At 35.0% G+C, this 12,790-nt stretch overlaps 2 protein-coding genes across 2 annotated transcripts in view; both read left to right on the forward strand.

Annotated features, from left to right (window-relative positions):
• The window catches only part of LOC150109539 (uncharacterized), a 51,736-nt gene extending 44,907 nt beyond the window's left edge, over nt 1-6,829 (forward strand). Inside the window, exons 13-15 of the mRNA XM_090408884.1 lie at nt 42-326; nt 2,077-2,340; nt 6,310-6,829. Of these exons, the coding sequence (XP_090265010.1) occupies nt 42-326; nt 2,077-2,340; nt 6,310-6,626 (866 nt within the window). The 3' untranslated portion in view covers nt 6,627-6,829. The remainder of the gene's footprint in view (nt 1-41; nt 327-2,076; nt 2,341-6,309) is intronic.
• A 1,178-nt stretch (nt 6,830-8,007) lies between these two features.
• Nucleotides 8,008-12,790, forward strand: part of LOC150109540 (uncharacterized) — a 74,945-nt gene continuing 70,162 nt past the window's right edge. Inside the window, exons 1-3 of the mRNA XM_090402609.1 lie at nt 8,008-8,139; nt 8,253-8,429; nt 11,138-11,449. Of these exons, the coding sequence (XP_090258735.1) occupies nt 8,106-8,139; nt 8,253-8,429; nt 11,138-11,449 (523 nt within the window). The 5' untranslated portion in view covers nt 8,008-8,105. The remainder of the gene's footprint in view (nt 8,140-8,252; nt 8,430-11,137; nt 11,450-12,790) is intronic.

Genomic DNA, 12,790 nt, shown 5'->3' on the forward strand with positions numbered 1-12,790 from the left:
TTTTGTCTAGTACTACAATGTATTATTTCTTTGCATTTTAGCTACCCGCTCATGTCAGGAAAAGAAGGATTATGGGACAATTCACAATTACCAGACACCGTGGGCTATCTATCCGTGCGAGGTGTGCCACAGACGTTACACCACTGAGAATTATCTTAAGAAGCATCTGACGCTGCATAAGAAACGGAGTGCTGCATTTTCTTGCAAAGTTTGCCATCGAGATTTTTCAGCTGCATGCTACCTTTCATTGCACATGAAGACTCATATGAAGAAGACGAAGAAGAGAGCAGCAAAGAATCTTCGTCGCTTTCCTTATGACAAAAAAGGTAAGAAAGTTGTCTTTCCACATCTAGTATTGCAAAGACGACTTCAAATTTCTGATATGTCATTAATCTGCATTAGGGGACAGATGAAGCATAATTTAAAAGTAGTTTAACAGTTTGCTCGATGCTAAAGTGTATATATGTATACGTGTGTGTAGATCGTATGGTTCATAGAATAAGAATGCAGAATCCTATTGTAGATTGCACTAATTAAAAAATTACAAGAATCATAGCTGTCAATGAATGACAATTTGTGTTGCTTGTCAACAAACTGCTGAGAAGCAACACTTTTTTTTATTTATTTAAACAGTACTTTAAATGGTTTAGGTTAAAGTATATTTTATATAGACCAATAGATAAGGGAGTTGAAATGACTGATGCATGTACTGAATTCACATTTCAATAAAAGATTTCAGCTGTGAGAACTAGCATTTACGAAGTGTCTTTATACTCATAAAGAGATCTTTAGAAGTTCAAAAAAAAAATCGGCTAACGCCTTTTTATTCCCGTATGGGGAGTAGGCGAGGCCGTTTTAGCCCTATCTAACTTTTGGAGACGAGTTGGAGATTGAACTGAGTTGGCAGTTCAATCTCCACCAGTAGCCAATCAGAAATAGATGGCCCAAGGGTATCACTAATTAAGTGCCATGCAGTGAACAGACAGCTAACAAGTGCTGCCATCTCGTGGTATCTAACAATATTTTTAATGTCTGAAAATAGTGTGGGTTCTATGGTCGATTTTTTTGAGTTTATGGGACAAAAACCCAAGTTTTTATGGTGATAAAGCTCGCTTGCCCATGCAGAGATTGAATAACTCAGGAACTGGTTGAAAAAAGGCTTAGAAGTTCCTCTAGTCGGTGACTAGAATTGAACTCGTTACACTCTTTCTTCGGGCTTTTTAGCGCTGTGAAGTGTAAACACCACTTCCTCTGAGCTACACAGGCACTTCTTTAGAAATTAAATATCAATATCAAGAATGATGGTACAGACTCATAAGTTGAGTACTATAGTAAGGCATGATTCTTATAATAATCCTGAGGTCTTAAATCCAACTTTCAAAACTCTGGTTCTGAACTGAATATTATCAGCCCACTTTTTTCCTTTAACAGTGATGTACAACTGGAGACAGTTGGTCATATATCAAATGCTAAATTAATGAAAGAACTATCATATTTTGAAAATAATAATAGCAAAACCATTTTATTTCTTTCCCTATTCCTCAGTGATATGTCTATAGATAACGTAATATTGTCTCACTCAAATTTGGAATATAAATTTTGTGTATATTTGAGATCTGACTATTTCTGCGCAGTTGGATCAAAATTGAAAGTGGAAGTAAAACGCAGTAGTCAGTGCTACTGGGTACATTATTCAACTGGTTTTGACCATATATTTGTTGATTCTTTTGCCTACTTCATCTAAAAAGCAAGTGATATCCGAAAAAAAAAAGTAAACAGGAGATTAGTAACAATTTAAAAATATCTTCTTGGCTGACATTGTTTTAATCACTAAGTGTGTAAACTTCACTAAAAATTCTGCAATACTGTAACATCAACAGAACCATAAAAATATCAATAAGAAGCCATTTCCTTCTTAATACACAGTTCAGTTTTTTACATATTAGATTAGTAGTATACAGAATATCTGTCTGTGTTATTGACAAGGACAACATTTATAGGGGAAGAGATTTATTATGACTTAGTTTTCTGTAATTTTTCGTATTACTAAAAACATGCTGCACTCTTTCATTTTAGTTTCTGATTCTGTTGCTGAAAAGAAAGACTGTGGACGACCAGTTCGGAACTGCCAACAGCCATTGAAGAAACATAAGTGTGAGTTATGCCAACGATGCTATACCACTGAGGGCCACTTTCAACGCCACTTGAAATTGCATAAGATAAGGAGAGAAGTGCTCAAAGTGGCACAGAAGGATGAGAAAAATGGGACGAAGAGGATTCAGGGCAGTACAAAGAAAAACGAGCACCTCCACAAAGCGGATTCTAAAGATAAACAAAAAGGTAATAAACTCCCTTTATTTCAATCAATATTATATCTGATATTTGATTTTCTATGGAAGAATTCAGATATTGCAGTGTTCTTACTTATTTAGGTATACTGGATGAGTTGGACTTAATTTATTGGATGGAAAAAGTTCTGTATAACTTATCAAGATTGCAAGTAGAAATTTTTAGAATTCTTACTCTTTAAGAGTGGTGCCTGTGTAGCCATGTGAAGGTGCATTTGATTATCGAACTTAGAATCTCTCTCTCTCTCTCTGTGAAGGTGTTAAGTTCGATTATAGTCGAGAAATAATGGAACTTTCTTCTAAACATTTCTCTGGCATCCTCCCAAGTGTGTTGATCTCTGATGTTAGTAAATATGGTTTTTTCCCCAAAACTCAGGATTTTAATCCTGCAACTCAAGAAAATAAACTGTAGAATTTGAACTGTTTCAGGCCAATATATATTGCATTTGCTCATTCCGTGGTCCCAAAGTGGACTATGAAATGGTAACAATTGTTTGCCATGCTCTCTTCACCAGCTGTCACCATTTAAAAGCATTGAAAGTCTTGGACCAGTTATCTCTGATTGGCTAAGGATGGAGATTGGTTGTCCCTCTTACTCCAACAGTTTGATTGTGCTAAAATGGCACTCCCTTTGGACAATTAAGTAACTTCACAGCACAGTTGGAAGAATGACAGCACATTGTGCCCTTTGATTGGAAACGACATGAGTTCAATTTTCATCATGATGAGAGGAATTTTTATATGGGCTTTTTCAATTGAGTTAATTAATCTCATACAGAGGTAGCAGGATTTTTTCTCCCAGAAAACAGGTTTCTCATCCTGTATATTGGCTAGAATACACACAAATTTACAGACAAAAAATACTATTGGTTGTGGGTGTTGCATCGCATTGTGTGTGTAATTAGTGGATTAATTAAGGAGTAGAGATGATGTGTGAAGTAGAGTAGAATGTTCTCCCTCAGTGAATCTTTGGAGATGTAATAGTAATAAGTCATTATCAGGTTTAAGTCGGATATATTGGAGAATATGCTCCTTTGTAATTTAATTTTTTATAATGTCAAACAAGTGGTGCACCTCAAGGCTCAGTGCTTGATCCTCTATTGTTTAATTTGTACATCAGTGATATTGGGAATACTTTGAAAGGAAATATCCACTTGTTTGCTGATGATGCAAAATTAGGAAGAGCAATAGACATTGCTTACTTTCTATAATAAAATAACAGCAGAATTGGATAAACGAAATCCTTACTTGGTGATATTGCTGGACTTGCAAAGGCATTTGACAAGATTCCACACGGAACTCTGTTGCATAAATTAGAGCAAATGGTTATGGATCTGAAGCTGGTGATTTGGATTAGAGGGTGGCTGCTGCATATATACCAAAGAGTGGTTTACGGAGGAGCTGAGTCCAGGAGAAGGCAAGTGACTAGTGGTGTACCTCAAGACTCGGTGCTTGGTCTTCTATTGTTTAATTTGTACATCAATGATATTGGGAATACTTTCAAAGGAAATATCCACTTGTTTGCTGATGATGCAAAATTAGGAAGAGTGATGGTCAATTCAGATAATGTAGATATCTTGCAGGATGACTTAAATAGGCTGACGGTATGTGGCTAAGTGTAAGGTGATGCACTTGGGGAGGATGATCACATACTGTTTACTATATTAACGGAACTAAGCTGCAAGAAGTTGACAAGGCAAGGATCTTGGGAGTTATTGTGGACAGAGAACTTAAGTTTAAAGGGCATATTACAAAAATTTCCAAAACATCACATCAAATTACATGGTTGTTGAAGAACACACTAACAAGCAGGGATAAGGAAGTTATTGTTCCACTTTATAAGACATTAATAAGACTGCATTTGGACTATTGTGCACAGATCTGGTCACCTGGATTTCTTGGTGATGAAGAAATGGTGGAGAGGATTCAGAGGCGAGTTACAAAGATTGTTGCAGGTTTGGGGGATGTTCCCTATGAGGATAGATTGAAGATCTATGGGCTCCAAAAACTAGCAGATAGAAGTAGGAGAGGAGATATGATAGAGGCATATAAATGATTAAAGGGATTTTATAGGATTGATACCGATTGACATTTTTAAGAGCAGTGCAGGAAGGGAGAGAACGAGGGACCATCCCTGGAGATTATGTAGGAGTGTTGTTAACAATGGTGTTAGGACCAGATTTTTTGCTTGGAGGGTTGTGAAGGAGTGGAATGCATTGCCAGAGGTGGTTGTGAATGCTTCGTGTGTGAATGAATTTAAGGAGAAGTACAATAGGTATTGTGTAAATAATGGTTAGTGTGTCAATGTGGGGTCTCCCGACTCCATGGAGACACCGTTATTATAATAATAATAAAATCAGCAAAATTGCAACACCAATTCTGAGAAATAGTGACCATAAAATATCTGTATAATAAATAAATATGCAGGCAGCAGCAGAAATATCTGCTTGACAGATAATGGAGTGAATTTGTAAGATATGGAATATCAGTGAAGGAAATTTCTTCTGTTATCTGGTAATTAAGACTTAATGGAGATCTAAGGGACAGCACATGAAATGTGAGAATTCATTAGTTGATGGGTTTGTAATTTGTATGCAGTTTTGTAGCTATTCAGAGGTAAAATAATACCCTTGATCAAAAGAGAAGATCTAATTCTTGGATGCTATTTGTGATGTTTTTGCTAAGAAAAATTGCAGGTTAGAGTTGAATAAATTTGCTAATGCCTTTTTTTTATTTATGAAGTACTGTGAAATCATTTTGTCCTAACTTTTTGGAGACACATAGTATAGCCACACCCTTAGCTTTTGGGCCAGCTAACTGTGTTGGCTATCAATGGTTTTTATAGGCATCTGGGGAGGAGAGTATGGCAGACAATATGTAGGTTAGCTATTCATTAACTATTTCATTCTTGTTTTCATCTTGTTTCTTATGCAAAGATTTCGTTGTTAGCAAAAGTAAAACTGTGAGAAAAGTTTTTGTTTTTTTGTAAGAAATAAAAAGGATTGACTTTACTAGAATTGAAATTAAACTCTTATCAGAACTTTCTTGAAGAGTATGTTGAAAATCATTATTTAAGGGGGCTGAAGAAGTTATTTCAGAGGCTTTGGCGATTTATCTAATGAGGAGGAGTGCCATCCGTGGTCATTGGCAAAACTGGTGTAGTAGTCAATGGCAACTAGAGAAGGCAATTGACATAGATGGAAGAGAGTAGGTAAAGAACAGGACCTTGTGGAATCGTTGCGTTAGTTAGAGTTTATTGTAATGCTTCACCGTGGCAACTCAGTTACAGAAGACATCGAGAGGTTTGTGGACGTCACAGAAGCTGACCAATAACCACTGAACCAGCCTATGTGTTTACACATCAGTAATTATGTGGATGCAAAGTGGGCATTGAAGTTATGTATGTTTATGTATGTATTAGTTGTCTCCATAATTTTCCAAAACTGTATTCTGATCACCGTGTAAGCCTCAAAGAAAGGATCCTCAAAGAAAAGAAGTTATGTATCATTTGAATATTATTGAAATAACATGGATTTGAAGCAGTTATTCTTGATGTATTTTATTCCTGTGACCGTTTGTGTGGATAATTGAGTTCGCCATTATTTTAGAAAAAAAATACTGAAGCAAGAAATTGATAATTTGAAGGTAAATGAATGTTGCCCTTCTTCGGAATGAGTTGAACATGAGTTAATTTCAAAGTTACAGAATAAACACCAGTGGTGAGGGAGGGAAGAGTATAAAATTGCAAGATATTTCTAAATAGTTTAGAAACATCCAGAAACGCATCTGACAACATTCAAAATCATTGAAGAAATGCAATGAGATGTCATTTTATTAAACTTGTTTTTTTCACAGATTTAAATTAAGCATAGGAAAGTAATGAATAACAAATATTTTATTTTATTTTTATTTTTTTGCATGCGTGTCTGGATGGATGTTAACGTTTTCATTTCTTTTTTAGGTTCCCATTTTGTTCATCAGAAACGAAAACGCTACAGACTGGTTCGCTCGTGTTCACAACCCACAAGCCAGTGTGAGGTTTGCCATCGACAGTACAATAAATATTACCTTAAGAGACACATGAAGGTGCATAGCCAAATCAGAAAAGTGTTTCGGTGCCTGATTTGTCAACAAGGGTTGTTAACTCGAAGCTACCTTAAATTGCACGTGAAAAAAAGACACACAGGTTTGCAGAAAACATTCCGATGCCTCACTTGTTCTCAAGTTTTTTCATCTAGAAAAGGTCTTTTATGCCATCAGAAACTATCCCATTATTAAAGCATTTAAGTTTTTTATGCCACTTTCCTTTTTATAGCACAAACGTAATTAATAAATCACAAAATAGCCATCCAATAATTGTTTCCTGATATTGTTAATTAATTTTGCAAATAAATTTACAAAATTAAAATAGTTTATTAGTTTGGATATTTCATCATTTTTCAATTTATCATTAATTAAATAAATTTTTTTCTTTTATTAATGTTTTTTTTATTGTGACAAGCTTGTTTGTATTAAACTGATTTATAATAAATCCTTTTTATATTACAAGGACTCCTATTTTACTTGCAGTATGTTTTGTATTTTAATATGAACATATATGTTTCAACTTTTTTTTAACAAAATTGCTTATTTTTTAAATAAATTTACTAAACAAATATTTTGCAGAAATATATTTTGCAAAAATATATATTTTGTTTCTTGGTCGTAACTACTAATACAAGTTATTGTAAATTTATATTGTATTTAAATTTAGAGAAGGAAATTAAATTGTCATTTTAAAGTGACTAAACTCTCAATTAGGGTTGTTTTAACCAAGAGTTGAAGAACAACTTTTGGTTAGTGTATCTGCTCTCCAACCAATAGGCTGAGCTCAAATCCTGGACATAAATGTATGCGATTGTTTATAATAGGTAGGGAAGAATTTAATTGTATAATTTAATTGAGACTACTTACCCACTTATGGGAAGCTTGAAGCTCAAGATCAGGGTTTCTGGACCAGGTAAAAATAAACTAAAAAAAAAAAAAATCCTTAGTCCATTCAGAGTACAACTGTATTATAGGTTTATGAAACCTTTTGTGGTGGAGGCCACATAAAAGAAAAATAAATGTAGGTTTTAAAAACCTGACTAGTCATGAAGAAAAGATCATATCGAGATCAATTTGGTTAATTTGACTTAACACGTGCACATATTTTTTAATACGTGGAAGACTTCATACAACTCCTAAGGATATACATGAACAAAATCAGTTTATTGACAAAACAAATACCGAAAAAAATAATTTTTTTTATAAAATTTAGAAATATTTGTTCTCGCAAACATTTTTCTAAAAATTCTTTTCATTTTTTAAAAATTTTTCGTAATTTTATGAAAAGTAATATTTTTCTAAAATTTATCCATACAATTTTTTTTAAAAAATTGCTTGTTTTGTAAAAGTGTTCATAAAGCTTTCATAAATACAATAGTTTCTTTTAGATAGTCATAGTATTTTATTGAGATATTCATAAGTTAGTACGAAGAGAAAGAAAATATTAAACCTGATTCAACAGTTTGACGCATATGATGTCTTAAATGGTAAGTAATGTGAATATTTTATTTCTGTTGTGTTATTGTAATTGCATGCATGAAACGTAGGATGTGTTAACCATTTCTGCTGTTGTCTTTTCAGATCAGTTAAACATCATGACCACATCACAAACGTCAGAAGAGGTACGGATGACTGGAACTGCTAGAGTCGTTGATTGGAGTGAGGAATATCATGAAAGAAACGCGAGTACAGAAAATAATAAAATGTACAGTGTGCTGAAATGTTTGCTGTTTGTATGAAATAAATAGAATTCCATGATAATAAATGTGTGAATAAGCAGTTTTCTTTTCGGTTTATTAATCGGTGTGTCTCCCACAGATGTGGACATTGTGAGCTCGATTAAAGTGAAGAAGGAACCATTCGAAGTTTCTCCTTGGTTTGTAGCAATGAATGAGGAGATGGAAATAGTACCAGATCCACCCAAAGTAAAACAGGAATCCAGTACCTCAAGACAAATGAAATCCCCAAAAGAGAATTCTAGTGATGAATTAAGAGGTAAAAAATTTCTTAATGCGATTTATAGATTATGTTGAGAATTAAAAAATTGCTAACGATTACTTTATTGAAAATAGTACATGATTAATAGCTTGTAATTCACTCGGGAATAGATTTAGCTACACCCTCTGTCCAAAAAGAAACCGAATTTTTCGAAAATAGAAGAAACTAGTGGAGCTTCCTGTTGTATCTTTTTTTTTTTTTTTTATTGTCGAAACAAAAAGATACTTGGTAAAAGTTTTACCGAAACGCATCAAATGCTTGAAACGATCGTTACTGGTGACGAAAAGTAGTGTTTTGAGTATGAGCCCGAAACAGCGCTGAGCGGAGACCACTAGAAGAGGGGCATTCGAAAAAAAGTCGCTTGGATAAGTCAAAAGTAAAGACAATACTGATTTGTTTCTACATTTCCAAGGCATTACCCACAAAGAATTCGTTCTGCCTGGCCAAACAGTCGATGGTGAGTTTTATCTCAAAGTTTTGAAGCGATCGATAGCTAGAATTCGTCGTGTACGGCATAAATATCGTGACGACCGAGTTAGGCGAAACACACTGTCACTCTTGGCACTATAATTCGGCTTCTAATGAAACAAATGTCATAAACAGTTGACACAACACTAATAAAGGTTTCCACTTTCGACAACAAAAAGATACAACAGGTGGCGCCACTAGTTTTTCTATTTTCGAAAAGTTCGGTTTCTTTTTGGACAGAGGGTGTATATTTATTTAAAGAGATGACTGCTTTAAAAAATAAATCCCATCTTCCCTTTTCATGTTATGCTCAATAGCCTGTCACTTCCAAGTAACTCGGCTTCCAGAAACTTGGTTCTACTACTTATGATTGGGGTGGTTAATCCTGTTTGTATTGTCTACTGTGGCTGTAAATGGTGTGCATTCTTCTGTCCAGATTGTTTTTCAGAAGGAAAATTTAAAGTCCTGATGAATGTTCATGTCGTAGATGGGATCCAAACTCAGGTTTTTACAACTGAAGGGCTTCATCTATACCTACTAAGCTCAAGGGATATGTGGTACTCCTTTCACCCCAAATAACTTTTGAAGATTGGTGGGGTTTTCAGTGTCTACTTTTTTTCTACTGATAAGGAGCTCAAGCACTCAAGGAAAGGGTTTGGGACAGGAGATTATGGTAGTCACAATCTAGTGGCCCTGAGTCACAACTGGTGTACGTGATATCTGAAATAGCATTACTTCTATGGTCAATTTTTAGCTGTGAGGTTGAAAACCCAAGTTTTTCTGGGTGAATCTTTCGTTTCTCCAACTTGGGAAACTGACAAGAAAGGCCTAGAAAAATTTCCTCCAGTTGGCAACTATAATCAGTTATAATGGCCTTTCTTTGGTCAGTCTAGCACTATGGAAGAAAATGCCATTTCTGCAGAGCTATTCAGCAATGTATTTGACTGCATGTTGGAGTAAATAAATAAGCTAACACCTTTTTATTCCCTTATAGGAAGTAGACGAGGCCTTTACACCCTATCTAGCTTGTGGAGACTGAGTGGGCAGTTGAGTCTCCACCAGTAGCCAATCAGAGATAGCTGGCCCATGTCTACACTAGTTATATGCACCACCAATGAAGAGACCAGCAAACAAGTGCTGCCATCTCTTGGTACCTAACCCTAACACGATGTGTTACTGTCTGAAATAATATTGGTTCTACGGTCGATTTTCTTGAGTTTACGGGATGAAAAGCCAGAGTTTCCAGTAGAAAAAACCTGCTTGGCATGCCAGAGATTGTCTAACTCAGGAACCAGTATAAGAAAGGCTGAGAAACTGTTCCTCCAGTCAGTGACTTCACTTGAACTGAAGTCTATCTTCGGGCAGCCTAGTGCAGAGGATGCACGAACCACTTCCGCTGAGTTACACAGGCCTTTTGCATGTTGGAGTAATTTTTATAAATAATGAAAACATGTATAATCGTAATTATTGTTTTTCTAATTAAGTGTTTTATAATTATCATAGAAGTGTGTGGTTTGCATCGATTAGTGATATATGAATCTTTAATTGCCATCTTTTGAGATACAGTAACTACGAATGACAAGGATAAAGCTTGCACTACAAAAAAATTTTTTTTTTTTATTTTTTTTTTTTATGGTTCTATGTTTCATCATTGATGGAGTCTTGTAGCTTACAATGATATTGATAATATCCTGATCAAAAGACCTGGATTATTGTCTAAGGATATCAGGAACATTTTATAAGGGCTTTTCATTCTTATATGCTGAAAGAAGGGATTTTTGTCTCCTAAAAAGTATAATCCTAGAATGGAGACAAATCATGCAGATACACTTGATCACCGCAGGTTGCTGAGCAGATAGAATTAGTCGTACAGATGTGTCATGACATTAATTAGGTTTATGCAAACTCAAGCTAGTTGCTGTGAATTGAATTTGTTCTCTGGCATGGGTTTTTGTGAATCTATTGAGGGATGGTAGATGATTTTCACTGCCCAGATGTGACACCACCTTTTGTTTATCAGCATCCTGAAGTGGCTCAAAAAATACGATTTGTGGTCTCTGATTTTGCATTCTCCGACTCTTCAACCATTCCTGATGCTAATATGCAGTAAGTGTTGACGATTCTACATGGGTGAGACCATAAATAATAATAATAAATAGTTATTTCAGATTACTTTCATTTTCCTTTTTTTTTTTTTAATCATTGTAAGAATGTTTTGTTCTTTCTTTGCATTTCAGGTTCTTCTAGTTTCGTTCAGCAAGTTAAATGCTATGGGTCTGTTCACTGCAGCCAAAAGCACTGGGCCAAACATCAGTGCGAGATATGTCATCGACGCTATACCTCCCAATGGTCCCTGAAGGAACACCTGAAATTGCACGACCAAACGAGGCAAGCATTTTCTTCTAGATTTTGCCGGAGAGATTTTGCTTCTCCCAGCTATATCAGGTTGCGCATGCAAAAACACAGGGAATTGTATAAGAAGAAATGGGGGAAGTACATCGTAAAACAAAGGGAACACAGTGAAGATAACCCGAATGATGAACTAAGAGGTAAGAATTACCTTTTTTTTTTTTTTTGTAACTGACCTCTAATTTAATTGCTGATTGTGATTTTTTTTGGAATTTGGTTGAGGCAATTTAAATAAGATTAATAAATCTGCTTACAACTTATTCTCCGAAGGGGGTAAGCAAGTTCGTTTTAACCCTCACTTTTTTTGGGAATGGTTTAGGGACAGCCAGTCAAAGGTCTTCATCAAAACTAAGTTACTGCAGCTCCCTCTCGTACTGGAAATACAACTTTTCATTGCAGTGTAGGATCTCCAGTGGCACACCCAGAGAGGAGGGCAGGGGCCCTGGGGGCTCCCAAAGGAAAAGGAAAAAAAAACACTAGAAAATTTTCCAAAAATCTTTCCCTAATTAAAATTAATTTTTTTTATTTATGTTGTGTCGTGTCTTCTATTTCAATCCTACTTATGAATTAGCGATCATTGCAGATGCTCAGTCATAGGTCGTATTCTCAAATCATCTACTTAACTCGGGCCGCCCACCCAAGATTAAACCCCGAGTGCACTACTGTTTGTAGTGTTATTGTGTTGGTGTGTGTTTTACGTATTAAATAAATTATTTTTTCTCATTTTAAATTATTAATAATTTAATTATTTTTTACAATTTGTTTATAATATTTCATAGAAGTATAGACCTTCTATAAATTAAATTTATAAGGTGCAAATCTTTAATTTTACTGCCATCTATTGAAATCTACATTGATTTTTTTTCCCCCAAGAATCTCGTATTACCGTTTCACTACATTCCCCTATTTTTTAATTGTTGATATTCCAAGAATGATTTTTAGCGATTGGAAGTGCTTTGTAATCATCTGCTAGGAATGAAGCAGCTCAGAATGAAAATAAAAAGAACATTTTGCGGATTTCATTTTCATGCCACTGTTGCATAGCTTATTTAAACTTTTTGTGGAGGGGGGGGAGAAGGATTAGTTCAGTGGTACTAGTTTGTTGGAGAAAGTTCATTTAACTGAGATATTCAGAATACTTTAGCTATTTTTATAACATTTTGTCTTGAAAGGAGGTTAATAATTCCAATATTTACAGATGGTAATATTGTATTAGATTAAATGCAGACATTGGTTATGTGTACATTTTTTTTTTCATTAGTTCTAATGAATTCTCCATCATGGCATAGACTTCACTAAACACCTTAACACAGTGTTGTAGACTATGAGATGATGGCAGTTGTTTGCTACTCTCCTCCCTAGATGCCTATTGAAATCTTTCTTTGGTCAGTCTAGCACTATGGAAGAAAATGCCATTTCTGCAGAGCTATTCAGCAATGTATTTGACTGCATGTTGGAGTAAATAAATAAGCTAACACCTT

Source organism: Typopeltis vanoorti, chromosome 2 (genome assembly GCF_054136105.1).
Source record: "Typopeltis vanoorti isolate ZY-2024b chromosome 2, IOZ_Tvanoo_1.0, whole genome shotgun sequence".
Lineage (NCBI taxonomy): Eukaryota > Metazoa > Arthropoda > Arachnida > Uropygi > Thelyphonidae > Typopeltis > Typopeltis vanoorti.